Source organism: Phocoena sinus, chromosome 3 (genome assembly GCF_008692025.1).
Source record: "Phocoena sinus isolate mPhoSin1 chromosome 3, mPhoSin1.pri, whole genome shotgun sequence".
NCBI classification, from domain to species: Eukaryota; Metazoa; Chordata; class Mammalia; order Artiodactyla; family Phocoenidae; genus Phocoena; species Phocoena sinus.
Window position 1 is genome coordinate 125,066,465 of NC_045765.1, and position 14,989 is coordinate 125,081,453.

At 42.2% G+C, this 14,989-nt stretch overlaps 1 protein-coding gene across 1 annotated transcript in view; it reads right to left on the reverse strand.

Annotated features, from left to right (window-relative positions):
* Window positions 1–6,855: 6,855 nt before the first annotated feature.
* The window catches only part of ZSWIM6 (zinc finger SWIM-type containing 6), a 207,303-nt gene continuing 199,169 nt past the window's right edge, over window positions 6,856–14,989 (reverse strand). Inside the window, exons 11-14 of the mRNA XM_032625295.1 lie at window positions 14,312–14,469; window positions 13,517–13,680; window positions 11,679–11,760; window positions 6,856–9,586 (exon numbers count right to left, since the gene is read on the reverse strand). Coding sequence (XP_032481186.1) covers window positions 8,724–9,586; window positions 11,679–11,760; window positions 13,517–13,680; window positions 14,312–14,469 — 1,267 coding nt within the window. The 3' untranslated portion in view covers window positions 6,856–8,723. The remainder of the gene's footprint in view (window positions 9,587–11,678; window positions 11,761–13,516; window positions 13,681–14,311; window positions 14,470–14,989) is intronic.

Sequence of the window (14,989 nt, forward strand, 5' to 3'; positions counted from 1 at the left end):
CCTTCTGGCTTGCAGAGCTTCTACTGAAGAAATCAGCTGATAGCCTTATGGGAGTTCCCTTGTAAATTATGTAGTGCTTTTCCCTTGCTGCCTTTAGTATTCTCTCTTTATCTTTGATTTTTGTCATTTTGATTACAGTGTGTCTTGGTGTTTTCTTCTTTGGGTTAATCCTGTATGGGATGCTCTGTGCCTCCCGGACTTGGTTGACTGTTTTCTTTCCCAAGTTAGGAATGTTTTCAGCTATTATCTCTTCGAAGTTTCTCGGGCCCTTTCTCTCTCTCTTCTCCTTCTGGGACCCCTGTAATGTGAATATCAGTTCATTTGATGTTGTCCCAGAGGTCTCTTAAACTGTCCTCTTTTCTTTCCATTCTTTTCTTTGTTCAGCAGCAGTGTTTTCCACTACTCTGTCTTCCAGCTCACTGCTCCATTCTTCTGAATCATTTAGTCTACTATTGATTCCTTCTAGTGTATTTTTCATTTCAGTCATTGTATTCTTCATCTCTAGTTGTTCTTCATGCTTTCTCACTCTGTTAAAAACTTTTAACTGCTCCCTCTGTGTATCCGTTCTCCTCCCAAGTTCTTTGATCATCTTTCCTATCATTACTCTGCACTCCTTCTTGGGTGGATTGCCTATCTCCACTTTACTTCGTTATTCTTCTGGGGTTTTATTTTGTACCTTCATCTGGAACGTATTCCTCTGCCACCTCATTTTGTCTAAGTTGCTTTTTCTATTTTTATGTGTGTGGTAAGTTAGTTCTATTTCTTGACCTTGGAGAAGTGGCCCTCTTTAGAAGACATCCTATGCATACCAGCTGTGTACTCCCCTCTCATTACCCAAGCTATATGCTCTAGGGATCTCTTCTAAGAGGTCTGTGTTGGTCCTTCTGTTGTGGTAGGCCACAACATGTGGGCATTCTGGTAGCACTGATCGGCCCCTAGTCCAGTTGGTTGCCAGGCCCTGCCTCATATAGATGCTGCTGGCTGCTGTTTAGTGGGACCTGGTAATTACTTGGCTGGTTGTGGAATCTTAGGGGCCCCCGGGGCTAGTGCTGTCTTACTGGTGGGTGGAGTCAGAGTCCCGAAGACTCTTGGGCTGTTGCCCACCCTCTGGCATGTGAAGCCAGATCCTTGAGTTAGTGCCAGACTACTGGCAGGCAGAGCTTGTTCCTGGAGTCTGGCTGCAGGACCCAGGGATCGTAGAGCTCGTTTCAGATCATTGAGGGGGCAGGGGAGCTTAGTTCCTGACGCATTTGCATGTTGGGTATGGGGCCCAGTGTGTCCTAAAGGTTGCATTTTCCTTCTAGTGGGCAGGCCCATGGCCCAGCTAGTCCCAGGGTAGGGTCTGGCCTGCATTGTGGGGTCATAGTTTTCTTTCTCCTGGTGACTGCACCCTGTTGGGTGAGGCTGGTCTAGAGGCTTGTTCAGGCTTCCTGGTGGGAGGGGCCGGTTCCTGTTCCCTGGTGTGTAGAGCTAGTTCCTGGCCCTCTGGTGGGCAGGGCTGTATGTAGGGGCATATCTAGAGGTTGCTGTGGGCTCTTTAGTCTTTAGGCAGCCTGGCTGCTGATGGGTGGGGCTGTGTCCCTTCCCAGTTCATTGTTTGCCCTGAGGGGTCCCAGCACTGGTGCCTACGGGCTGTTGGGTGGGGCCAGGATCTTGGTGCTAACGAGCCAAGATGGCAGCCCCTGTGTTCACATGGGTGAATGTTGCCCAGTATGTCTGACACCAGTGTCTATGTCCCCAGATTGAGCCACAGTCGCCCCCCCCCACCCCTCCAGGAGACTCTACAAGACCAGCAGGTAGGTCTGGCCCAGGTTCCTATCAAATTACTGCTTTTGCCCTTGGTCCTGGTGTGCGTGATTTTGTGTGTGCCCTTTAAGAGTGAAGTCTCTGTTTCCCCCAGCCCCGTGGAGCTCCTACAATTAAGCCCCATTCATTGGCTTTCAGAGCCGTATGCTCTGGTGGCTCCTTTTCCCTGTGCTGGACCCCTGGGTTGGTGAGACGGACACTCAGAAGTCTCACTCCTGTGGGAGAACCTCTGCCATATAGTTATTTTCCAGTGTGTGGGTTGCCTGCCCCTGGGGGGTGTGGGATTTGATTATATTGCGAGTCTGCACCTCCTACCCGTCTTGTTGTGGTTCCTTCTTTATGTTTTTAGTTGTAGAAGGTCTCTTCTGGTCACCATCATTATTATTATGGTGGTAGTTATGGTGATGATAAAGGTATAGGATAGGACCAAAGTGTCCTTGCACTTGTCCCTAATATTGTTTTAGCATCTGTGAATGTGCACATTGCACTGTTCTAAAATGGAAGCAGTGTTCAGACTGCCCTGAAGTATATTTCATCTTTTCTACATTTTGTATTACTTAAAGGATCATCACACTTACAAGGTAGCAGCCCATTTAAAAACCAACCATGGAGGAAAAACAAAATTCTTTTTTATATTAGAACGTTCTACATGCTTTAAATTAGGGTTTATCAGTAGAGCTGAAAGTTTATCCTAATTGTTAATATAGTTTGAAATTAGGTTTGTTTTGAAAAGCAAAAAAAAAATTTTTTTTCATACTTCTCCCTACATAGAATAGGAAGTTATTTCCATTTTGGCTCTGATGTAAAAAGAAGAGGAAAGAGACTGTTTTCTTCCTTTTCTATTTAGAACTGGGTTCCTGGTACAGGTGCAATTCATATCGTATCACGCTGAGTCACAAGATCTACCAACATGAATCATCAAAACATGCTTCAGGTTTCACAGGTTATGGGGACATTTAGGAAGTAACATTTTTCACTACTCTTTCAATTCTTCTGTATGTTTGAAAATTTCAGAATAAAAAGTTGGGGAAAAACCCAAGAAAAATAAAAGTAGGGAGGGATGGGGACCGTAAGTCCCTTATCTGACTTTTAAGCAACCCACGGTTCTCCAAAATGTTGGAAATATTATAATCTTACCAAAGACAGCACAGGGTAGGAGCAAGTCAGAATATTCATAAGCCAGAGTTATATTTACACAGCTGTATATTTATAAGGTTGCCCATCAGTGCGCTGTCTGGTTCTTAACGTAGAAGACACCAAAAACGATGCTTGTAAAGTTGAAAATATATCTCTCTTCTCTGGAATCCCATACCCCAATAACCAGGACCCCCTGTTTGGCCATGTTGTGCCCTCTGACCTTTCCCCTTATGTCAGAGTCCATGTCAGGAGGGGTTCCTCCTTGGGATTTTGCAAACTGGAACTGAGAGAAGACAGTCCATCTCTGACGGAGAGATGTGATTTGTGAGGACCAGAAACTTGTTTCCTATCTGTGGTGAAAGTATTTGAAGAGCATCAAGTCAATACATAGAGGACAAAAATAAGAAGCAGTCAAAGGACCGAGTGCTAGAAAAAGCCACCAATTAGAAGCCAGGAAGATGAGAAAGGACTGGCAGAGGTCTGTGTCACAATCACAATTCAATCAGGGAGATGAACATTTGTAGGAATCTCTACTTTGGGTCAAATTACCTTCCTTTACTCCTTGACCTCTCTAGTGAGCTAACTCCTACTTAAAAGCAGCCCTTGGGTGTCTTGGAGGATCTCAAATTTCACGTGTTCAAAACTGAGCTCCTGCTCTTCCCCTCAAAAACCTATTCCCCGGCATGTTCTCCATTTCAGTTACTGGCAATTTCTTCCTTCCAGTTGCTCAAGTTCAAGCATTTGGAGTCATTTTTGATGCCTCTCTTTCTCACATGCTGCATCTGATATCAAGAGATGGCTCATCCTTGCCAGATATGCAGACTGTAACCACTTGTCACCATGTCCACGGATGCCATAGCGCCCAAGCTCCATTGTTTCTTGCTTGGATTACTTGAAGAGCCTCCTAATTTGTCTCCTTGCTTCCCTCTTGCCCTCCTAACAACATGGCTTCTCATCTCACAAGTCAGGCCATAAGATTCCTTTCTCTACTTTGGATCCTTCAAATACAGAGTAAAAATCATCATGATGAACTATAAGCCCTCATAGCAATAAAAATTTAAAAAATGAGTTCTTATTCAGTCTAACTTACCTACTCTTCAGCCTTATCTCCTCTCTCTCTGCCCACCTCACCATCCCCTAACCATTCCACCCCAGCCACGGTCCCTTTCCTTCACTGATCTCAGACAAGGCAAGCACACCCCTACACTTCTACCGCGGGGATTAGCACTTGCTGTTCCTTCTGCCTCAAATACACATCTGCCAGATGTTAGCATGGTCACCTCCCCCCCTTCAGGCATATCTTCAGGCATATATCTTCATATCTCACCACGCCAGAAGTCTTCTCTCATCATTCCACCTGAAGTAGTACCCTTTTCCTCTGCTTTTCCTTATAATACATCTCACCAGCTAATACATTATTTATGTCTTCCTCCAACTTAGAATATATGCTCCACAAGGACATTTTTTGTTCATTGCTTGTCTTAGCACCTAGAACCATGTCTATCACATGGAAGGCCCACAAAAGATGTTTTCTGAACGAACCTTTCAGAATCCTTCCAGTACATCTCATGTTTCGATGTCTTTTACCCAAGCTAGCTTGAATCCGTCCTCATACTGGTGTAAAACAGTTCAACTTAAATTTTACCTCACTCACAGTTCTTTCACTGAGATGTATCAGAGTATATAATGATGGTTCCTTTTTCCCTACATCTTCCTAGCTTGTTGCTGACCACTTATTAAGTTCTGAGATAGCTGCCATTTAAGTTTTATCAGCAATTTGGAAAAAGCTCAGTTCTCCTTTGCTACTATATTGTACTATTATAATATTGTGACTACAATAATTTAATAATCTTTTTCAACTGACTTAATATTTGAAAGTCATGAAACATTCATTTCCCCCCTGAAACGATAGCCTCTGTTCTCAAATGAAATCAGAAATTGAGAGTCCAGGATTCAATTAAGAACAAATTCTGCCACCTTTGAGTTATCTAAGCTTGTCACTTCTTCCATTTCTCCTTCCTGCTGTTCAAATTTTAACAGTATCAGGGCTTTTTCTAGCACTGGTCCATTGGAAGGTGAGAGAACACGTACATATCAAATTAGTATGTCTACTTGACCATAGTCCTAATCAAGGAGTTGAAGTCTTGGTAGTTCAAGAATGTTGGCTAAAATGGGAGTGAGAAAGTACCGTGAGTTCACTTGCCCGACATCCTTGGTCTCCATCTCTTTTCTAAGGGCCCATGATAATTTTAAGATTTCTCAGGAAACACAGTCAATGAACACTGGCTAATTTTCCATCAGCAAAGACCTCAAACTCTTTACTACTACAAGTCACCTTTGTTCTTCCTATGATGCCACTCTCCTGACTTTTTAGGGTCCACTTCATTATGAAATGTTCTGGTGTTTTAATGGACCCACATGAATTTACATTTACCCTTAGGCAATGTCAATTTTCAAAAAACTAAGAATAAACTTGCAAAAAAGAACCAATCCTCATACCACTTTATAGTTTTGATTTTTATTTCTACTTAGCACTAATGTGATTTTAATATGTCACCATGGATTCATTTATTTTAACTTCCACCCATTGACTTATTAACCTTTTCACATTTGAGACTGGATGTCAAAGAGAAACTTGTTTTTTTTTTGTGGTACGCGGGCCTCTCACTGTTGTGGCCTCTCCCCTTGAGGAGCACAGGCTCTGGACGCGCAGGCTCAGCGGCCATGGCTCACGGGCCCAGCCGCTCCGCGACATGTGGGATCTTCCCGGACCGGGGCACAGACCCGTGTCCCCTGCATCAGCAGGCGGACTCTCAACCACTGCGCCACCAGGGAAGCCCCAAAGAGAAACTTTTAAAATATTTCAAGGGATTGAATATTCTGAAAATTGTAGCTTTAAAAAGCATATTTGTCAGTATTACTTCTGGGTATATATCCACAGGAATTGAAAGCAGAGTATCAAAGAGATATTTGCACATCCGTGTTCACAGCAGCACTATTCACAATAGCCTACAGGTGGAAGCAACTCAAATGTCCACTGACAGATGCATAAACAAAATGTGGTATACACATACAATGGAATACTACACAACTTTAAAGGGAGGAAATCCTCTCATATGCTACAACACGGATGAAACCTGAGGACACCATACTAAGTGAAATAAGCCACTCATAAAAAAGACAAATACTGTAATAATTCCACTTACATAAAGTCTCTAAGGCAACCAAACTCATAGAAATGGAAAGCAGAATGACAGTTACCAGGGTCTGGGGTATAGGGAGGACTAAGTTGTTGTTTAATAGGTATATAGTTCTGTAAGATGGGGAAGCCCTGGAGATCTGTTTCATGACAATGTGAATACACTCAACACTACACACAACACTTAAAAATGCTTAAGGTGGTATGTTTTATGACGTGGTTTTACCACACACACCAAAAACGTATTTGCGTCATTTTGCATTTAGATTTTTTGATGGAGATGGGGTGGGACAGACGTTTATAATGTATATGTAGCATTTACCCCTTATATTGTAATTTCCTTTAAACCACACACACACAAAAACCTCTAACAAACTTAGCATTTAATAAATATATCAGGTACTGAGCATCTTCAATAATAGTTTATTAGGGAAGAATGACCAAATGTACAGACTGAAGAAAAACTGGCTATTCTGTCCCATGTTTTATCTCTGTGATCATCTGATTTATGTCTGTCTTTTCCACTAAGCAGAAAAGTAATCTCCAGTGTCTGGTTTTTATTCACCATTACATCTCCAGGGCCTAGAAAACAGTACATAAATATTTACTGAATGAATGAATATGGTATTAAAACACTTGGAGATGTGGTAACACCCACGTCCATAATCACTGAATTCAAGCGTAATTAGAGATATACCATAAAGGAGGCAGAATCAACTTTCAAAAAACTAATTTTAATCAAAACAAAAATTGTTGATCATTAACAAGTTTATAAAACAGTGATTTAGTTACATAAATAAATTGATATCAGTGTATCAAATCTTAATTACTTTCAACTTCATGAGCATGTTTACATGGGTGATGAAGTACAACCTTTTTTTTTTTCTTTTTACCTATTATAATAAATAAAATGGAGCGCATGAAATAGTTCTTCTAAACAAAAATACCTACAAACATACCTCTAGCATGTTCTCTAATGAAGGGAACAAGAGACACTGGACAACTTTTGCACCAAAACATAAAAATTGCTTTAAAAAGCACAAGGTTACAGAACCATCAGCTAAAGTAAAGACACTATACTGTAACCAAAGTTGGTATTTAATAATATAAGGAACAGTTTGGTAGTTAGATCTCCAGTTTGGTTATTTTAAAGCATTAAGACAAGGCAAGATAGAAGGCTGCTTTTGTTTTGAGTAATTCTAGAGAAAATAAAATATATTTAAAAAAAAGAAAGAAAACTGAAAAGTAGAACAGTCATACCTACACAACTTTCTGTCCTGCACAAAGTCAAAATACCTATGCAGAATAGATATATAATATATATAATGTTATTTGTGCACAAAGGTTAGCTTATTATTAGCTCACTGCAAAGGCGTAATGTATCAGATGTCAATTGTTTTGGAAAACATTTTGCGTTTTGTCAAAAGGATATTTCTTTTACGTTTCCTAGGCTAGGAGGCACGAACCCCAGTTCCAGCATACTGTATATTCTTAATGCTAAGGCTTACTGCTCTGGCTGTGTATTTTGTTGCCCCTCTTTATTCTAGTGCCTGTTACAAGCATGTGTGGTGTAGTGGTTGTGGTTGGTGTGTCTTGTGTCTGTGTGTATACATATATATATGTATACATAAGTTGTATAAATATATATACATATATAATTTCTCCCAATAGATCTCAGTCAAACCATGCAATCCAAAAGGTGGCTCTGCATAGATGCCCAGCATGAAGTTCACCGCCTGAGCCAACCCTGAAGCAAGGCGCACTTTTAGTCCTTCTGATAGGTTTTCTCTCAGTTTTTTTTTTTGTTTTTGTTTAAAACCAAGCTACTGCAGCTTCAAGTATTTTGCATTACATAGAATATTTTTTATAAATTAGTTAATGTTATATTTTCAATATTCAGACATATACTATAATATATATACAGTACAATAAATGCTCTCATTCTTTTTTTTATTTTTATTTTTTTGATAAATCCCTGAGAATGTATGTTGACAGTCGCTAAGTTTCCACATGCACAAGCATTGTGTGCCATGCTTCTGGACGAACAGCACTGCAAAGCCACGTGGGTCAGCCTTTTAACTATTAGTATTTTCGTTTTGTTGGTTTGTTTAAATATGCTGAAAATGTAAAGATGAGTTACAAAGGAGTAAAGCTGAATCCATTCGAGGTACTTATCACAGGATGGAGGTGTTCTGTTTGGTTTTTAAAGCCATTTCAATTATTTTTTTTTTGAGGCTGTGAACGTATACAGAAAACAGGAGAGCTATGTGGACTTTTGCCACTTGACAACATATACTCAGTGTAAACCAAACCTTTTTAACCTCTCTCTCATACAAAACCAAAAGAACAAACAAAAAAAAAGAATAAGGAAAATAATAAAATAAAAACAAAGAAAAAGGGAAGAAAATTAAAAACACACAAACTTTCACATGACAATTTAGTCTGCAAACGCAATATAACTATACACATATAATACCGGTGTGGCTCTGTTCTTTAAGTTAAAAAGGGTACAAAGGCAGGCTCAAGTAAAAACAAACTGTCCCCCCCATTCCCACCCCCACCCCCATTCATACAAGTTCTATCAACCAAACCTCTCCCGAACCAACATCATCAGTTTCTTTTTGCCTTTGTAGATTTGTTTCAGGTTGTCGATGAACTGTGTAAACTGAATGTGTCCATCATGCGCCATTAAGAAGGTCTCTCGGGCCTTGCTGAGGAACTCTATAAACTCACTATAGTGCCGAGGACTGATGTGTGTGAGCCGTGAGTGTGTCGTGTTGATGTAGGCCCCGATTGTGGCATCCAAGAGTTGCCTCAAGGGGGCTTTGTCCAGTGACATGAGCTTACCAGAGTTCCTCCTTCCGTGAAGTCCCACCATGCCAGGAGTGGTCAGAGTGCATCTGCGCAAAATGTCTGACAGTACCGTTGCACACTTGACACTCTTGACCACCAGAGGTATTATAGCTGCAAGCTCGTTTTTACCAAGGGAGTGGCTAAGCGCACAGGCCCACAAAACGTCATTAATGGCGGGGTGCGTGTCCTGATTGTAGCTCAGGTTAAGATGGGTCATGGCCAGGGTGGCCAGCTTGTAGGCCCTCATGGGGTACCCGCGGTGCTCCATGTACCGTGCTATTGTAAAGAGCTGGGTGTAGCTCATGCCAGTTGTAGCAGCGTCAAGAACAATTTGGTACGCCGTCTCAAAAGCTATGTGATCCTTTTCACACAGGGTCAGCGCGGAGAGGGCACAGTTCTGAGGGTCCTTCATAGCGCACTGCAATGCAAGTGTCCGGGCGCTGCTGGCCAGCTTTTCCTGCTGGTGGCAGTCCAGGTGGAGGCGGACGATGGTGCTGTTGGACATCACGGTGGTTGCAACGATACTTGTGGCTTCAGTGGGAGTAAAAAGCGTAAACCAGCTCTGCATGATGCTGTCCAGGGCATAAACACCTGCAAGGAGCACAGAGAAGCCCCATTACTGACGAGAGGCTGCCCAGAGGTCTTGCCTTATTTCAACTTTATAATCAATGCTCACATTGTTAACCATCACAGGACATGAGCTAGGTCAGAAAATCCTGTAAGGTAATGTGCCTGGGAGCAACCTTTTAGAATAAGGTTATTATAGATTGCTATTCAGTGAAATGCCTGAAAGGAACATGAACTTGCTGTAATAAAGAACTAATCCTCTCGGCAGCTGGTATTTGCACTGTGCTGCTGCTTGCTTGCCATCGCAGACAATGGCTTTTTGCTAATGAGTTCTAGTTCACTGGGGCCTCCTGTCAGTTACCCACCACAGAATCTGAGTCAGAAAAACTACAACCCTCACCAAAATGGGGAGTTTTTATGTGGTCTGTGTGCCTGTGTGTAAGTTTAAAGTACACACAATACAAAGTGATTAAACACACAAAGAAGCAGGAAAATGCGACCTATAATCAAGAGAAAAGAGTCGACAGAAGCAGACATACAGACGACTCATGTTTGAAATGGATGACAAGGTCTTTAAAATAACCATTTTAAGTACACAGACGCAATATGCCTCAGCTGTAGGAAAATCCTAAACGTGGGCCATTTAAAGCACAGGTACTAAACCTAAGAGAAATTAGGCCTATTTCTTGGTGCAGGGGTGGGGGAGTGGTGTGGCAGTTCTTAAACTGGTATTATCCTTGTATTGCTTCACTAAAGCATCACTTCAGTAATGTAATTTTTTTTTTTTTTTTTTTTTTTTTTGCGGTACACGGGCCTCTTACCCCTGTGGCCTCTCCCATCGCGGAGCACAGGCTCCGGACGCGCAGCCTCAGCGGCCACGGCCCACGGGCCCAGCCGCCCCACGGCACGTGGAAACCTCCCGGACCAGGGTGTGAACCCACGTCCCCCACACCGGCAGGCGGACTCATAGCCACTGCGCCACCAGGGAAGCCCCAGTAATATAATTTTTATACTGAGACCAATTTCCCTTTTTCCAAGATAACATACCATTATACATTAATAAAAGAAAAATAACAAGAAGAATGTTTTTATAGTATCTGCTGTGTCAATCTTTAGATAAGCACTGAGGTAGCAGTGTCCTCTCAGCAAGAGGTGTGTATCCTTTTCTGATGCAAATAAGAAGACGACAGTTTAACCCACATTTATTTCCAACAGCCACCATTTTGTTTGCGTTGGCCTTCTCGCCAGGAATATATGGGTTTTTTAGTTATGATTTATTGCTGCAGAGGGGAAATAGTTGGCTGAAGGGTCTCACAGATTGCACTGTATGGTCAACCGGGGATCTTCTTTTTTTTTTTTTTTTTTTTTTTTTTGCGGTACGCGGGCCTCTCACTGTTGCGGCCTCTCCCGTTGCGGAGCACAGGCTCCGGATGCGCAGGCTCAGCGGCCATGGCTCACGGGCCTAGCTGCTCCGCGGCATGTGGGATCTTCCCAGACCGGGGCACGAACCCGTGTCCCCTGCATCGGCAGGCGGACTCTCAACCACTGCGCCGCCAGGGAAGCCCGGGGATCTTCTTATGGCTACGACAAATTCTCACAAAGCTCACCTAAACCACACCCAGTGGTCATTTCTCTGTTGGATACCATGACGACTGCCCTCAGATGAAGAAAAAACTCAGTGCAACTAGATAACTTTATATTGTTTTCATTAAAGTGACCTGAACCATTAACCCACAGTCTAAAGTTAGTTCCAAAGATGGTTTGCTGCCTACCAAAGATTCACTCTGGAATATGAAACTGTAAACTTGATTATCACAAAAGTTACTGAAAGCACCTTAGGTGTGACAGAACAGCTGAGTAAAAAGTGTCTGCTCCCTGACTTATTCCATTTTAAGTAAGAGTTGGAGCCCCACAGATGTGACAGGAACAATGCAAGTGTGTATAACTGAAGGCTGACGGTGGGGTTCGGGGAAGAGAGCCCCTGTACGTTGCCAGAAGGGGCAGGAGCCTTGGAGAAGTCAAGGTAAAGAAGTGAAAATGTTCTTCTCTGTACCTGGAAATAAGTGAAATCTGAGCACGGGGAGCCTTGGAGCGCCCCTGCCCCTGATTTACGTACCCACTTCAGTAGCGCACGTTACCAGCCACCTGACCATCTCCCGCCGGCGCCAGTTTAAGGTTGACAGTGTCATTCGCATAACCTATGAAGACAGGATAACAAAATGTTTTGGAAGGTTATCCCTAAGTCAATGGAAAAAGAAAACAATTCATTCCAAGGTATAAATTACTAGGCAGACTCCCTACTACCAGGAGGACGGAGAGCCTTATTTCAAATAAAGCTGTGCATATGAATTTGGACTTACCCACAGCTCCCCTTGCTGGCTTTGCCCCAGCCTGGGAGGCAGGAGGTCTGTGTTCTATTCTACTCCTGGTAGGCCAACTGACTAGACGTGGCAACCTGGGCAAGTCACTCAATCGACCACTTCTCTCCTCTGCAAAATCCAAGGGCTGGACTGGCACAGTGAACACAGCCCACGCCCTCTTCCCTTCTCCAGCTTTCACATTCATTCCATGGTTCTAAATTTCTGAGCCACCTCATGAATTAATCCTGACTAGGAACCCTCAGTTGGCCAAGAGGTTTTCTTTTTAAATAATTGTTTTAGTTATCCCTTCAACCTCTGGTTGTTCCTTCCTGGCGATTAAGAAGATAACCCCAGGTCTATAGAAAGAAATCACCTTTGGCATCATTAGCAATCTAATTTTGTTTTTTACTTTCTAATAGATTACAAGATAAAATTCACCATATCATCCTGCTTCCCTCATTTGTTAAGATTCAGAGCATCTAGGGACGTAATACTCCTAAAGCCTCGGAAAGGTCCTATGGGATTCCTTCCTGGGTCCCAGGAAGAATGAGGCAGGGAGCAAGCTCTCAGTAATCTGCCGTTTACCAAAAAAACCTGCCAGAAGTCCAAATACCCAGAGAACTCATGTTAATGGTTCTTTCTGCATCATACCTTTAAGAGGAAAATGATAACAAAAATAAGCCAAACAACAAGAATTTATTTTTTAAAAGAAAACTCTAAAATGTCATTGTATAGCTTAAATGCAATCTCCCATGCCCTCTGCTTGTAGAGTACTGTAAGTGGCAAGTGCGTTTTTCTACAGTCTAATTCTTTAACGTTACTAATCACTGTTAAGGAGAAGCCATAACTAGAAAACCATATTAATCATCTAATTGCGGCATTCTAGTCCCCATACTTTAGAAAATTAGAAGATGACAATTTCTTTCGCTGCATTTTATGGAGGGAAAAACACAAATGCTAATAGAGATTCCCTGAGAAAAGTAGAAATATAAACTTCAGTTCCTGGTTTATACAATAATCTTTTCAGATACTATAAGGAAGCAAACATCTATCTACATGACTAACTCAAAATGTCCTTGGTAATATGTCTAAGGCCTGCTGAAGCTGAAACTGGACCCCGGCCCAATCCCTCTTCCTTTACCCTAATTTTCTCAGGGTTATAAAAAAGGAGTCAGAACTGTCCATCTATCATGAAAATGCAAACATCAGTAAATATCCATACTTCCTCTAAAAATTTAACCCTAACAAATGAATCGTTATTATACATGAGAGCTTTATTTAAGCCATGTATAGGAAGAACTCTTCTTCAATTCATTAAAGGAGAAACAGTGATGTTAAGGCTCTAGTACAGAAGATGATTTTTTATTGAAAGACACAAACAGGGCTTCTAAAGGTACAGTCCTACACATGAGGCAGCAGTCTGGTTCAGGTGGGAATGACCACAGCTGCGAAGCCCGGTGCACTCCTGAAGTCTAACAGATCTGTGCACCAGAGTCATGTACCTACACAAAAAAACCCAAACAACAGCAACACCCTAGGATGATGCTTTTATTTAGCAGTCCTTGGTGCCCCAGGAAAGACCACAGTCACATACCTGCAGGCCCAGCTCCAGAGACACCTTCAAAAGAGTGATGTCTGGCAAACTGTCCATGAGAGTTGCTATTTTAAATGCATCTTGGGCAAGCTTGAAGATGTGGGATGAGGAGTGAATGTTTTTCTGGATGGATTCTAATACTGTTTCCAGCCTCCGAACATCGCCTGCAACAAACGAGGGGAAACCAAATCAAAGCAAAGCAAGGCAAAGCAAAACAACAACAACAAAAATCACACAACCACACACACACACACACACACACACACACACACACGCACGCAGTTAAAAAAGGAACAAAACAAAACACAAAGTACAAGTTACTTTACATGAAATGTTCACGGATGGCACAGATGTTACAACTAAGTGTCCCAAGGTTATTGCATATCTATGAATCCCGGCTTCAGGAAAAAGATACACTGAGACACACCCTCACGACTAAAAGCATGTGTGAACCAGAACCAACATGAGATAGCAAATAGTTCTCTCAGGTTCCTGCTTTTTTATTTCTGGTGAATATTTCAGGGAGAATTGAATCTGCCTCTGAAGCTCACCCACCATTTACATGGCATGGTAACTAAACCCAAACTCTGCCAGCAGCAAGTTTAATGATGCAGTTAAATGAGGAAAATGCCGGCTCAACTGAGTAGCACCTGTTTTGCTTCATAAGCTAACATCTAAAGAAAAGGATCCCTTACAACATAAGCACCATTATTGAGAATCTGATGGAAAACACGACCCTTAAAATAAAAAGGCAAACTAACAAAATAATCATGAGGCCTCAGGACAACCCAGTACCTTTGGCTGCAGTGAGCATAGTGGATGCCAGCTCGCACTGCTGGGATTCTATGTGGCTTAGAGTGAACCAACGAGGGTACCGGTTGGGAACAACGGATGCCATGTGGTGTGGACGGGTGAGGTCTCCCGCTGGAGCAGTGGATTCCAACACTAGCAACCTGTAATGACAAGACAAGGCAGGCGGCTCTTAGTTACCACTTGTCCATCACCCTGGCCACAGGGACTGCCCAGAAGCCAGAGGAGCAGGTAGATGCTGGGAGCGATTGTTCAGGTCCTCCGTGAGGGAAGAGCTGGTACAGCTACACTTTGCTGTCTGGATGCTAAAGTTACCTCGTTAATTGCCCATCGCCTAACCCTAAGAGGTTTCCTTTCTTTAGCATCATTTAGAAAACAGCAACATTCAAGGAAATTAAGACATGTAACAATGGAGAGGTTTGAAACACAAGTCTTAATGTTTACCTACTGTAAAATTTCTGAATCTTATCACTCATTAAAAAATCAAAAGAAACTGATAGTCAAGTGGATATTTAAAACTGAGATTACGACCGTTAGGAATCAGTGTATAGCTGAGACAAATAAGTTTAACTTATTAAAACAAAGTAAAACAAAAATGACTTGTTTCCATATATTCATACTTTCTGCATAATGAGTTCCTTATTACTTCAGAAATTTGTAGTT